Source organism: Rattus norvegicus, chromosome 4 (assembly GCF_036323735.1).
Source record: "Rattus norvegicus strain BN/NHsdMcwi chromosome 4, GRCr8, whole genome shotgun sequence".
In the NCBI taxonomy this organism is placed as follows: domain Eukaryota; kingdom Metazoa; phylum Chordata; class Mammalia; order Rodentia; family Muridae; genus Rattus; species Rattus norvegicus.
The window spans coordinates 12,051,940-12,066,526 of record NC_086022.1 but is presented as its reverse complement, the minus strand read 5'-3'; the positions used below and the strand labels follow the sequence as shown (position 1 = coordinate 12,066,526).

The 14,587-nt window shown below is 42.7% G+C and overlaps 1 protein-coding gene and 1 pseudogene across 3 annotated transcripts in view; one reads left to right on the top strand and one right to left on the bottom strand.

Moving 5' to 3' along the window:
• Hycc1 (hyccin PI4KA lipid kinase complex subunit 1) overlaps nt 1–14,587 on the bottom strand; it is a 106,813-nt gene that overhangs the window by 64,978 nt on the left and 27,248 nt on the right. For all 3 annotated transcript variants that reach the window (XM_017592774.3, XM_006235961.5, NM_001191969.1), the window contains exons 3-8: nt 9,028–9,129; nt 5,326–5,505; nt 4,604–4,684; nt 4,011–4,126; nt 3,629–3,724; nt 1,815–1,931 (exon numbers count right to left, since the gene is read on the bottom strand). In XM_017592774.3, the coding sequence (XP_017448263.1) occupies nt 1,815–1,931; nt 3,629–3,724; nt 4,011–4,126; nt 4,604–4,684; nt 5,326–5,505; nt 9,028–9,129 (692 nt within the window). The remainder of the gene's footprint in view (nt 1–1,814; nt 1,932–3,628; nt 3,725–4,010; nt 4,127–4,603; nt 4,685–5,325; nt 5,506–9,027; nt 9,130–14,587) is intronic.
• On the top strand, nt 10,432–11,186 carry Ube2i-ps6 (ubiquitin-conjugating enzyme E2I, pseudogene 6; annotated as a pseudogene).

Below are 14,587 nucleotides of genomic sequence, written 5' to 3'. Positions count from 1 at the left end.
GACCTGAAGGAGGAAAACTCATCAGCAATCCAGCTCCTACCCAAAATTCTAGGTAAAAGTAGTGAGATTTGTAGAGGTCACCCAGAATGTAACTATGGCAACAGTATCACAACCCTCCTGCCACCATGCTAACAAGAGCAAAGAGAGACACCCGTGTCCTTCCCTTTAGCTGTAGCCCACTGAAGCTCTTGGGGAACTACAATTTCCCCAAGAGTCTCTTGCTGGCAGAGAAGGACTGGGGCTGAAGCTTGCCTTCCAGGAACTCAAGTCGACAGTCTGACGACTTGTCAGGACAATGACGGATCTTCGAGAGGCGGACTGCGGCCATATATCCCTCTTGTCTTCCGTAATGTCTTCCTCTCTCAATATGGCTACACTGAGTAGAACTCCTTTGTCCTGCTTTTCACTATTTCTGTTAAGGCTGCTGGAGCCCTAGGCACTAACAACTTTGTAGCACCACCAGCGAAGTTTCCTCAGTATGCTAGATAAGGAACCATTCTGGTTTTCAGGCATAAATCATATTTACCTACGTCTCTACTGCCCTACTTCTGAGTGAGATCGTGAACATCAAGAATTATAAGACATAGAATATATAACGAGAGGAAAGAACGCTGTCGACGAATGAGGTGATTAACTGAACTAAGCCCAGGGCCAAAGATAAAGTAGTACTCACATGAAACACTAGGTTCAACCCCCATACCACAAAAAAAAAAAAAAAATCAGTAAATAAAAGAAAAAAGAAAACTAACTCCAGGGTGACCCAAATATTGAAGCTATCAGGGTAACTTAAGTTACTATAACCACTATTTCAAATGCTCTGGTGAAAAGACTGGAGCATGCACAAGTAAATTGAGATGTCAGGAGAGATCTGTTCTGGACAACTGCAGATCAAGTCTACGGAGTGAATGAAGGTAAGTTAGGCATGAAGACAGATGGAGGGAGGCACACTGAGGTGAGGAGAAGAAACCATTACTCCCAAGCCCCGTGGGCAGTACTAAACAATGGAACAGGAAGCTCAGGAGAGCTCTCTTTAAAGGCCAGTAAACAAGTATTTTAGAGCCAGGCCCCCATCTCTAACTCCAAGCTTCTGAGGAAGAAGCTGTAGCATCAGTTTAAGGACATGCTGCCTCTAGCAACAACAACCAACGCTCTCCCCCACTCCCATGCTTTAGGCTGTGGGACACGCCCTCTATCAGAACTACACAGCACTGCCATTACAACAGGGAGGCAGCAACAGCCAGTGTGCACACTCATGAACCCAACTGTCCTCAGTAAAACTTTATGAGGGACAGGAGACTAGGCCACACGTTCTTCCCTCAGTCTAGAGGCTCACTATCCACCAGAGAGAGTAAAAGTATCAGGTGGCTGTAAAGCAAGTGCCTTGTCATTTGTGTCATGTGTGGATTACAAAGGGCAAGACAGGATGCAAATACACACTGTCCTAAGTCACTACGAAATGGATTATTTCTGACAGAAGATTCTCCAATGTGCTTTTTAAGAGCTAGAATTTTTAGAAACGGAAAAAATAAGTTATTGGAATTTTTTAAAAAATCCACGTATAGAATAACTGAGTACGTTCACATTTTACCCATCTTCATTCTGACCCTGAATTTTAAAAACAATGAAGTGTTTTAGTCAGTCTGAAATTCTGCACAACTTTAAAATATGTATTTTAAATGATCAAACTATTAAGAACTTGATTCCTTTTCATTTATAAATATGATTATCTATTGAGATCATGCTGTTATAGGAACAGCCTGACAAGCTATAATATGCCAAAGGTCAACAGTGTGCTGTGTATATGACACACTTACATGGCAAAATACACGCCTGTTAGCATCTGTACCATGAAGCCAGATGAGATCGGTATCCTGCTGCTTGCACCTCCGTACTTTCTTACGTGTTGTCGGGGATATCCACACACACAGATTCTGGAAGACGGAAGGAAACGTACTTGTTAAGTACAGATGATGTTCTAAAATTTATGAACCAACAATACAAATTACAAATCTAGTAACCACTAGAAACCACTCTCCCGAACAGAGGCCCGTAACATTTCCCTGACTGCTATAGTGGGAAAAGACTGTAAAGCCCAAGGCAGGCAGTGTCTGTAGCTGGTAGTCACATGCTCACTGGCTGGTTTACTGATTTTGATCAATTCGATTATCAATACTCTGGGGACATTCCATGGAACTTACCATTAACAGACCCTTAGTGTAATCTTCAATTCCTGACTAAATTCTTGGTACAAATTTCAGGATGAGAAAAAGTACTATAACCTAGACTCAAGCTTCATGTAATATCCATTAAAAATTTCAGACATATAAAAAATTTTAATGCTCTTCCTAGACGTAGGGATGCACACCTTTAATCCTGGCACCTGGGAGGCAGAGGCAGGTGGGTCTCTGTGAGTTCAGAGTCGGCCTGGTCTACAGAGTGAGTTCCTGGACAGACAAGGTTACATAGCGAAACCCTGTCTTGAAAAAGCTAAAACAACAATAATAAAGATGCTGAAAAACATACAATAAATAAAATACAGGCCGTTTTATACTGTTTACAATGGATCTAAACATGTCCAAAGCAAATAATGTAAAAATTAAGGCAAACAAAACTTTCACGATGAGAAGTGGTGCAGGCGACAAGTGAGGCGCAGCTCAGAGGCCTCGTCCTTCTAGCCCTTCTTAGCCTCCTGACACTCAGCTCCACTGAGAATATGTGAGTCGAATGGACGTGGAGGTCCTACACCTCAGGCTGCCAAGACTGCAGCACAGCTGTCTGCATGGGCACCCCTGGGCCGAGACCCAGAGCATCTGATACAGGGTGCCCTGCACCTCGGAAGAAGGGACGGGGAGCCAACCGCAAACTCAAGCTCGTGAGCAAGTCCCAGGGCCTGAGCGCGCAGAGGCTCGCCAGGGAAGGTGGTACAATGCTAGGACCAGGAGACCATCCATGTGACAGGCCCACACCCCTAAGAGCAAAGCAAAGGCCAAAGCCTAGAAAGAGAAAGAAAAGCCCCGAGGCCAGGCTGGGATGCCACCAAACATCTGGCCTTAACAGAGCTGGCAATAGCCCTGTCCATTCATAGGTCCAAAATATAACCCTCCAGGGTCTTTGGACTCTCAGTCATGTTCTGTCTCTGCCCTTTGACTTCTCATACCAAGTGCCCAAAGTTGGGGCGGGGATTCACGGGCGCTTGAGCCTCTGCTCAGAGGACTCTGATCGCCAGTGCCCGCTTCCATTCTTCTAACACCTGTTACTAAAGTAAGACGTGATTACAACACACTGACTCCCTTACCAATTATGTAAATATAGCAATAGAAATAAAAGCAAACAAGATAAAAAGAAATGCCCAATCATATTCCACAAATTAAAAGGTTATGACCATGCCATTTTTTAAAAGTAATATAACTCCTTCTGATTTAATATTCCACCCAAACACTACTCAGTTGGACATTCATCATGTGGTTTTTGGTAGCTACTATTTCTAAGCCACCTTCTCTGTGCTTGGTAGGGTGACTTATGTAATGTTTTAAACCAACAATCACACAAAAATAACTTAGGTATGCAACAGACTAACAGTCCTACATTCATATGCTGCAGTATTAGAAATCTAGGAAATGTGGTTTACCTTGAACAGATCTGACACAGTGACTGGAGAGAAACACTGGGCATGTAGGTTAAGGCAGCGTTGTAACACAGCAGAAGGAATGTCAGCACTTCAAACCTGAAGACAGACCAGAGGAGTGTTAGCCGGCCTGGAACAGCAGAACTAGGCTTACACATTACAGATACAGTAAGGAAACTCAAAGGAAAAAGAAGTCTGCAAGTAACAGTCATGCATCCTCAAAACTCCAGATAATGCCTGTAGCAAAGCCCAGGGGTACGTCTAGGTAGGTCTGATTCTTTTATAAAATGACTTGATATCCACATTTAGCTCACTAATCATTATACATTTACTGAAACAATTTTTAAACAACTTAGCATACTAGAATTGTGCCTTTGCAGTATACCTGTTCTGTGCTGTCAGCATCTCCCGTTGAGGATGGGGGCCACTGTACACGACTTTTGATAAGCCATGCTGGGAGAGTGCACTCTCGGTCAGTGCCATAGACCCAATGCTGGAAGGCTAGAGCAAAGAGGCTGTTTTGTTGAAAGTGATATTGAGAATGCACAAAGCATGAAGACTGCCTACTAGCACACCATATAGCGTAGGGATAGTCAGACTGCCTATCACATTCCTACTCCAAGATTTAATAAAAAGTTAAAAACTAAACCACAAGTGAAAATTAAAATGCTTAATTACCAAAATTCCATCATGGAGTACACAATTATCCACCATGCCCCCACCCAGACACAAATTAAGATGAGCCTTACCCATTATACAAAGATACAAAATGCCTCCAACAAGGCTCTCACTATCAGATCTCAGTTCGATACTGTAGTGATTCTGACTTAATTTTTGAAGGGGTAAACACTCTGTGGTGATAATCAGTACCTTTTGAGGTACTAATAATTCACTTCTGTGCACAGGTAACTGCACCTAACTTGTGGGACTATTGGAGCTTAGGACCCAGCAAATACCCTTTGATAAGAAGCTACTTACTTCATGGTATACAGATGGTTTGGATAAAGACGGAATTGTAAAACTCAGTACTTTACTATGTCCATGTTTGTCAACTATTTCCTACAAAAGGAAAAGGAAATATCTTAAAGGTCACCCTTTACACGTAACATTTTAAAAATAAAATTAAGTTACTAGGACAATTTGTCCAGGTTTAATTTTTTGAGGTTATAATATTAATTACAACATCTCTCCCTCTTCTAGTGACTAGTGAATCTCAGAGTAGGTCTTTCTACTGGCTTTATTTATTTATTTAGTGAAGGCAAAAACCAGCTTACAAATACACTTAAACAGATACTAAACATGAAAACTCAGCAATAGTAGTAACTAGGCACGGCAGCACAAGCCTTCCGTCCTGCATAGCACTTGAAAGACAGGCCGATCTACGTGAGTTTGAAGCCAGCCTATTCTACGTAACAAACTCCAGGCCAAGTGAGAGCTACATTGCAAGACCCTGTCTCAAAACAAAATAAAATAAAACCCCACTCGTGGTGGAATAATAATAATAATGATTATTATTATTATTATTATTATTATTATTACTATTATTAAATTATTATCTCTATGAAAGTTTCAGCTTTCATTTCAACCCATAAAAACTTCTTTAATTATAGAGTGCCCCAATACCCCTAGGTTCTTTTTATGTTAAATGAATAGTAGTTTTACTAAAATGAGAAGCATTTTGTTATCTGTGAAATACAGACCAGGTTGTAAACCCCCAGAAGAAGGGCCTCAATGCAGCCGCTGCTGTGCACATTTCTGCTGGCTGACACGGCAAGGTAGCACCAGATCAGCTCGGGGAGAAACTGCAGAGTGAACCGCAGCAGCTGTTCCTCCCCACTGCGGTAGAACTCAAAGAGCTGGTGACACACAGGCTCTAGTAACTGGAAGAAGATGACATGGTGAACATGTGTGTGAATGACATCATTGTATGCATTATAGAAGGTTTCTCAGAGCAGTTAAGTCTGAAATATACAAATGTTTTAATCTTGAAGCAAACCTAGTCACTGGCCAGCTATTTCAGAAAGTTTAGATTCTAGTGACGGGACACCATAACACGTCAGCAATACGCTCTACTGCTCTTAGCAACTGCTGTTACTCAGGTCTGCAGCAGTTTTACCTCTTGGCCAAGCTGTGGAAGCCTCTTCTTTAATGCCTTTCTTCTTAGTAAGTCAACACATAACGGTCTGTGCGCAGGGCAGAAGGAACTAAAACAGGAATCCTGGCCCACAGCTTGCTCCCATGTGTGCAATGGCTAGTGTGTAGCAGGGCAGTTACAGAGCCATTACACCAAACCACTGCTGAAGCCATGGTTACTGTCCTTTTATACACAGATAAGAATCATCTACCGCCTTTTTCTTTCCCACTACACTACCAATTAAATTATGTTAGTAGCGATAACTATATCTTTATTAAAGACTCTTAAAGACCAGAGAAGCAAGTTAAAAGACTCCCATATCTCTCAACTGCTCCTTTAAGTCGTGCACTGAGAGCAAACATGGTCAAATGTGTCAGGAGACTCACAGGCACTGCTTTTCACGGAAACCTGAACAAACTATCTATTTCGTTACCAAATAGATTAAACCAAGACACCAGGCAGACTTCTATTACCAATCGTTACAGCAAAGAGAAACCAACGAAGAGTAGACATTTTTTATTTCAAATACACTAAACAAATAAGGTAAGGAATAGTCAAACCAGCCTCTCCTAAAATCAAGGCTGGGAATGCGGCTCAGGCAGAGTGTCACCCAGCGTACCCAGGGCTGTGGGTTCCATTCTCAGTGCCAAAACAAAACAAAACAAAACAAACCCAAACCAAAACAACAACAACAACAAAGGCGAAACCAACCAACAAAACAAAAAAAGCAAAACCAGACAAGCAGACTTTATAAAGGTTGTACATGCCTCTAATCCCAGCACTCAGCGAGGTAGAGGGTGGGGAAAGCAGAGGCAGGTTAATTTCTGTGAGTTCGAGGCCAGTCAGTGTGAGTTTTAGGACAATGAAGGCCACAGAGAAACCCTGTCTCAAAAAAAAAAAAAAAAAAAAAAACCAAACAAACAAACAAACAAAAAAAACCAACAAACTATCCACCTTCTGTCAGCTACTTACTCATGAGGATATTTTCCTTATTATCCACCTTTTGTCAGCTACTTACTCATGAAGATATTTTACACACCACAACGGTGGTTAGAAAGCAAGGCTGAGACCATCTCACACGGAAGGAAAGCCCAAAGTGACTGCCCTGTGCTCCAACACTCTCATTTCCAAATCCCCAAGCAAGCTTTAATTGTCTCAATCCAGGAAGCTTGGTAAGTTTAACAAGCATTTTCAATTATAAACCTTGCTAGAAAATTCATTCAAGACACTCTGAAAGAACACATAATCATCTTTAATCAAAATACACTCAAAGTCTTTATGACCAGTTTTAAATCCCAAATTAAAAAAAAATTTGCCTAATGAAAGCATGATTAAGTGAAGACAGATTTAAAGAAAAGAAAAAAACCATCTTGCAAAAACATTAAAATTACGCATTTGAAGTCAATACAGATAAATGCCAACATCTGTTTGCTGTTTTACAGCTTGCAAAAGACTATTTACACAGAAACACGATCAATCCCACTCTACTGTAAGTAGACTATGACTAGCCACATTTCTTCATACAAGGAAATGGAGACAGAAAGGCTACATACCATGATGGACAGCACACACTCACAAGAGCCAGAAAGGAGAGAGATCTGACTTTTATAAATGTCGGAAAACAACAATATACAATGTGAGAAATGCAGGTATAGATAACATGACTGTATTGTAAGGTGGCAACTGCACGTGTTGGGTTGCTAATGGCCCAGTGGCAGTCTGTACTGTATCTCCCTATGGAAACATAGCACAAACTCCTTGGCAGTGGAGGGCGGCATGTAAAGGAGGCCTGGGCAACAAGAGAAAAGAGGAGATGCTTTGTGGTGAGGAGAGAGCGGGCAAACGTAACTGATTAAATTACCCCAGATGAAGACTGGGCTTGTCAGGAAAATCCCTACGCCTGCTAGCGTCGCATTTGCAGTGGATTCCACAGCCTACTAAGTGGAATCTAGGCTACTCTGTACTCCCTCCAACACAAAGTAATTACTCAGAAGACAGCATCTCCTGCATCGTACAGTCTTGCTGCAAGGCCCGTGGATCCATGTGGCGTGTTATCTACCACTGAGTAAGAGATTAGCAGCAGGCCAGCAATGTCAAGGCTTAGGAGGCAGGGGTAATGGGTCTCCATGAATTTGAGGCCCGCCTAGTCTACACAGTGAGTTCTAGGACAGTCAGGGCTAAAAAGTGAGACCCTGCTGAGAGAGGAGGGCAGGCATGAGAGACAGACACACAGAGAGACAAAGAGAGACACAGAGACAGATGACAGACACAGAGAGACAGAGAGACTGTGATTGAGTGTAAACCTGCCCCATCTTTTCCTAAACTCAAAACAAAAGGAATTATGCAACTCGTTCCCTTTCCCTCTATTCCAGTGCTGTCTCCCTCTAGTCCCAGAAAGGAAAGGCACGAGCAGACCAAACTGCAGCGGTCACTGAATGCTTTGCACCTCCGCACCTCCTTAACCTCCCTGCTGCCAGGAGTGTTTGGGTCACTTGTCTGTATTTGTCCATGGTCTGCTCTCTCTGTTTCTGTTTTCTCTTTTTTTTTTTTATTGTTGTTGTTGCTATGATACCTGGTAACTTATAAAGAATGCATTCCTTCCCAGCTCTGCAAACTAGGTAGTCCAAGACCAAGCGTCTTTCTGCATCACCTCACAACAAGACAGATGGGTAAGAAAGCTAAGGTACCAGCTCACCTTGTGAACAGCACCAACCCCATATTTGTCCCAGGGTTTTCTCCTGCTCTTTACGTTAAGAACTGAACCCAGGACCTAGTGTGTGCTAGGCATGACCTCTCCCACTGAAACCTATCCCAGGCCCTCTCTTAATATCTGTGACAGTGGTAAGTATGTTCCCAGATGACCGTTAGAGGGAACAAGCATGTAAACCACCGAGACTCTGTCCTGCATGGCTGTTCAGCCTCGCTTCTCTCTCTCAGGAGGAAGATCGCTGCTTTCTGAGCCCCAAATGCCCACCACAGTGATGGCTTACAGCAGGCACATAAATATTTGCTGAAGAAAAAAGACTGTTTGAAGTTACTTAGATATTTCAAGACGATGGAGAGTCAGACACACAGAGAAGGAAAACAGAGAAAGATGGATTTGGCGATACAGTAAGTAAGGATTCTAGTTTTTGTTCTGGACAATGATACACTGAAATTCATTTTATTTTTGTTTTGCAGATATATACATTTTCTTACATATGTGTGTTATATTTCATAATTAAACAAAAATAATCAATTGAATTCATACAAACTGGAATGTACTTACCTCACTCTGTGGCTCCTGGATAACTTTATAGAGAGATGAAACTAAAGAACTCTTGTCTTTCAAATTTGTGGCATAATTTGGCAAAGATGTTTCTGGGAGTGTCTAAACAAATTGAAAAAAACTTTTATTTTTATGAAATTTTAAATCAGACAAATTCATATAAAAGAAAAGAATATAGATGGGTCATTAACACAGCCTAGAGCAGGGAGAGGGAAACTAAGAAACACTGCCTAAAAGACACAGTATTTCCAGAATTCCATGCTGGCATTTGGTGTAACTTTATAAAAATATCCAAAGAACAAGAACACAAATAAATAAAATAAAATCAACCCTGCATCCTTACTTAAGACAGTGAATTTTATGTGAAATAAATTATAACTAAACAACAAGTTAAAATATAGTTTTATTCTCTTATTACCAACAGGGTATATCACCATCAGAACTCACACTGGGACCAGGGCAATGCTCAGGCGTGACGCACTTGCTGCACAAACGTGAAGACCGGAATTAGCATCTCCAGCTCCTACTTGCAGCCACGCTGGGCAGGCACTCTGGGCAGCCACGCTGGGCAGGCATGCTGCTGACTGTAACCCCAGTGTTCTGTAGGTGGAGCCCAGACGGGGCACTACCAGGGAAAGCCAAATGGTGTGCTCTGTGTTCAACCAGAGACTCTGCCTCTCATTAGTTAAGTGCAAAGCTATCAAAGAAGATACCTAGTCTCAACTGTGGACCTACACATGCACTCCCACATGTGCAAGTGTACCCACACACATGCAAACACCCAGGAACACATGCATGCAAGCCCACACATTTATAAACAAATGAAAAAACCTTCACCTTTAACTGCGTTTTAGATTAGAAACAAAATTGAACGACATGTAAAAACAGAGTTCTGTCTTCAAAGCATCAGGAGTGATGGATCTCCTTAGGTCTATGAGGATCTGATAATGTGTCTAACCTGTACACCACAGTCCAGCTGATCCAAATACCCCTGAGTTCCATGCTACTGTCAGTACTGAGTCTACACTGTGGATTGGGCAGAATACCTAGACTCCTCAGAACTTGAGAACTCGGAACTGTAGTACAACAAATTAAATCTGCCAGATATAATACAGACAGTCTTAGAGTTTTCCCCATGTGAACAGACACTGACCAAGGACAACATTTACTTGGGGCTGGCTTATAGGTTCAGAGGTTTAGTCCATTATCAAGGCGGGAGCATGGCAGCATCCAGGCAGGCATGGTGCAGGAGGAGCTGAGTTCCACATCTTCATCTGAAGGAAGCCAGGAACAGACTGAGCATCCTCAGACAGCTAGGAGGAGGGTCTCCAAGCCCACCCCACAGTGACACACCTACTCCAACAAGGCCACACCTCCAAATAGTGCCACTCCCTGGGTCCAACATACACAAAGCATCACACAGACCATCAACCATAGCCTGCTAGCACTACTTCTTCACACAGGGACCCTACACCCCAGAGAGAGGAATAGAAAGAGGGGGCCTCTGCCGCCGCGACGGTCCAGGCTGTAGTCGCCCAGGGACTTTGAATATGTCGGGGACTGCCCTCAACCGACTTGCGCAGGAGAGGAAAGCCTGGAGGTAGGACCATCCTTTTGGCTTTGTGGCTGTCCCAACAAAGAACCCTGATGGCACAATGAACCTGATGAACTGGGAGTGCGCTATCCCTGGAAAGAAGGAGACTCCGTGGGAAGGAGCCTTGTTCAAGCTATGGATGCTTTTCAAAGATGACTATCTGTCCTCACCACCAAAATGTAAATTTGAGCCACCACCGTTTCATCCAAACGTGTATCCTTCTGGCACAGTATGCCTGTCCATCCTGGAGGCAGACAGGGACTGGCGGCCAGCTATCATGATCAAACAGGTCTTATTAGGAATACAAGACCTTCTAAACGAACCAAATATTCAAGACCCAGCTCAAGCAGAGGCCTATACAATTTACTGCCAAAACAGAGTGGAATATGAGAAAAGGGTTCAAGCACAAGCGAAGAAGTTTGCCCCCTCATAAGCAGTGGCCCCGGGCTCCATGACGAGAAAGGGATTGGCTTGGCAAGAACTTGTTTACAACCTTTTGCAGATCTAAGTCACTCTGTACAGCTACTAGTAGCCTGGGAGGGTTAAGCGGGCGCCATTTTCCATTTCCGCCGCTGGCATATTCAGTCTTTTGTATTTTTGATTATTGAGTAAAACTTGCTTTTATTTTAATACTGATGTCAGTATTTCAACTGCTGTAAAATGATAAACTTTTGTACTTGGTAAGCCCCTAGGAGCTAGTTTCTTTGCGTCACGCTCGGATGCAGGCATGGTTCCCATCGTTCAGAGCTCTGGCCTCCAGCTGGCTGTATGACAGAACCACACTGTCCCTCCTTCCTTCCCTACCCTCATCTTTCTCAGAAACCTGGGCTGTTGCTTATGAGCCTCAGATCCAAAGTTGGCCAGCATCTGCATTCTGCACCACTTCCTTTGTGTTTATATGGCGTTTTGTCTGTGTTGCTGTTTAGAGTAAATCAACTGTCTATATAAAAAAAAAAAAAGAAAGAGGGACACTCTCAGTAGTAACTCATATAACTGTGGGTGAAAAAGTGGCAGAAAAAACTGAAGAGAAAATTTACCGTAACAAAAATAAAAAGGACCCTCTAAACCCTCTCTCATTAGCAGTGCTTGTCCCCCAAGTCACTGCTCACTCAGGTCCCTTCACTCATTCCCACAGCAGACACAGCACCACTAACACTCCTAACAGTCACGCTATGCACTCTCCACATGCCCCATAGCCCAGTATTTCCTGATCTAACATGGCTGTGGCTGGAACGCACAGCTTTAGGTGTGTGCAAGTATGCATAGAAAGTTAAGCTGCATGGCTTCTTACAGCAAGGCTATTTGATTCGTTCTTACTTTTCTTCCTCCCTGAGGGAAAGCTGTCCTTTCCCCTCTCCATCCCCATCACTGCACAAAAAGCCTCAGATGCAAACCTCTGCTGGGAGAGCACTGAGGGCAGAAGGAAATGAACTACCATTGTCTGTTCTCAGGAAGATTCTTTAAAAACAGGTCATATTTTGCCTGAAGACACATCAGTGACTAGGATTTCCTAATTTAATAAGAAAGTTTTGTTTACCAGCATGGTAAGTCAATGTGAACCATCTGGGAACCTCCACCATTCTCCAGAACAACAGCTCCAACAGCCGCCTCAACAAAAGCAGTTTCCATGCACTGCTCCATACAGCAGAGATTAGGGCATTCTTCAGTATTTCAAAGGCAAGTAACAAAAGACCTCCAGACAACATTCCATCTCTGTCATGTAATCAAGAGTAACCTAACGCTGGAAAAATTTATATAAAGGCATCAGACTTCTAATCTCATTAAAACAAGCTTAAAGACATGTATAAAGCACACTGTTTTGTCCCTAGAACAAATGAAGCACACTGTGCAGTCTATAGGAGCACATAGAGTGTTTTCTGTGGGTCAGCCAGAGGCTCCAGGGTTACTTATCCTTCCCCACACTCCCTCTTTCCCCTGTCCTCCTACCCCTCACCCTATTTCTCAACACTAAAGGCCTTTGAAATGTCCTAAGGAAACCTACCATAGAAGTCTCCTAAAATGTATCCATAGCCATATATAAAATGAGCTACCTTCTAATGGGGACAGTGACACCCCTAGAGAGCCACGGCTATCTAGTAAAAAGCCCAATACAGGCTATGCGCCATGCCCTTCTGAGCTGTTATTTAATAGGGTCACAAAGACAACACTCTCCAAATTCCAGGGTTATTTTTTTGTTTTCTTGGGTTTTTGTTGTTTTTTGGTGGTTTGTGTGTGTGGTTTTTTGTTTGTTTTTGTTTGTTGTTTGTTGTTGTCTTGTTTTGTTGCCATTGCTCTTGTTTACCCTCCAGAACTTAGGGTAAAACTCAACTGTTAAAGATACCACATATCTACGTAATAAGCTATGAAAAAGCCAAGCTTGTACATCCTGGATGTTTCTTTACTTCCTAGCTCTCAAGGTGCAGGAAGGCTTTATGCTCTGGGGGGGGAAAGTCATCAATAGTTTACTTGTGAACAATGAACCTGCAACAGTGACTGTACGAGCCAGAGAGACGGGATGTCAGCATGAAACAGCATTTGTCAGACATGACGGCTCAGTTGACATGTGAACTCACAGCATCTGAGACAGCACAAGATTTGCACAAGATCAGGCAGCCAAAGTCCTAGCAGGGAGAGGGAGGGGCCTGAGGCCCTGCCCCCATCTGAGGAGCTATTAGCTATTGATGGCTGCAGGGGTGTGAGAAAGTCAATTCTCTTCAGGCATGCTGATCCTGAGGCTGCCCATGCTCCAGTAGATGGTCCCACATCCATACACATACAGGCAGGGCTAAATGACCCAGTGGGTATTTAATTTTTAAAGGTAAAAACATGAAATTAGGACACAAAGTAAGAGAGAAGGATAGGAGAGGAACTGCAGGGGAGAGAACTGGGGAAGGATTTGATCAAAACACACATGCATATATAAATATTACTAAATAAAATATTTTTAAAAGAGAAAAAGAAATAGCCAGAGATAAAAGGACATCTTTTTCCTAAAATCTCAAACTCTGTTAAGCATAGAGTCCTGGAGCTTCTGTTAACAAATGAGAAAAAGAATGCCTTTAAAACCAGACACAGCTCAAAATGCCATCAGTATCTCACAGTCTGGATGAGGACAGTCACTGTCCTACAGAGGGAGAGAGTCTAACTACTGCGCTCATGGTGCGTTAGGCTGGGGACAGAGAGACTGTTCAGCATCAGGAACACGGGAGACCTGGCACGGTTCCTACTCTCAGCACCTACGTAAGGACTCACAGCTCTCTCTCTAGTCCCAAGGGTCACACCTCCTCTCCTGGATCTTGCAGGTACCAGACATGCACTCAGTACACAGACATGTATGCAGACAAAACACCCATATGCATATGGTAAATACATAACCATGAAAATAAACAAATGGTGCTTTGAAGAACTGATCTTAAAGGACTCCATGAACTCAAGAACTGTTGGCCTTTTCAATTATCAGATTTCTCATACTGTAGAACACAGAATGGAGATGAAAATTAAAAAAATTGAAATTATTCTTGGCACATTTTTAAAGAAAACAGACGCTTCCTACTAAAGTACCATTTGGCAGATGGCTTCAAAATGTAAGGAGTGGCATGGACTGGATGGAACAGAATTAATGAAGACAGGCGGATGGGTGAAGATCCAATAAACAGGCAAACTCCATCAACAGCTCCATACATGAAAATGGATTTTTAAGCACACATTGAGTATCAGAAAACTGAAAAACGTAGGAGCCTAGAATCTGTTCTATAATATATAGAGAGCTTTAAGAAAAATACAAAGCAATCTGAAACTTTTATGAATAAGTCATTGAAAATATTTAATATTCATGAGACCCTAGTTTATTTAGTCACGTTGTCAGTCTACCTAGAGACTACTCCCAACACCTTAGCTATTACAGAGACCGAGTATCTACCTAGAGACTACTACAATATGTTAGCTAGTACAGACACTGCTTTTCTA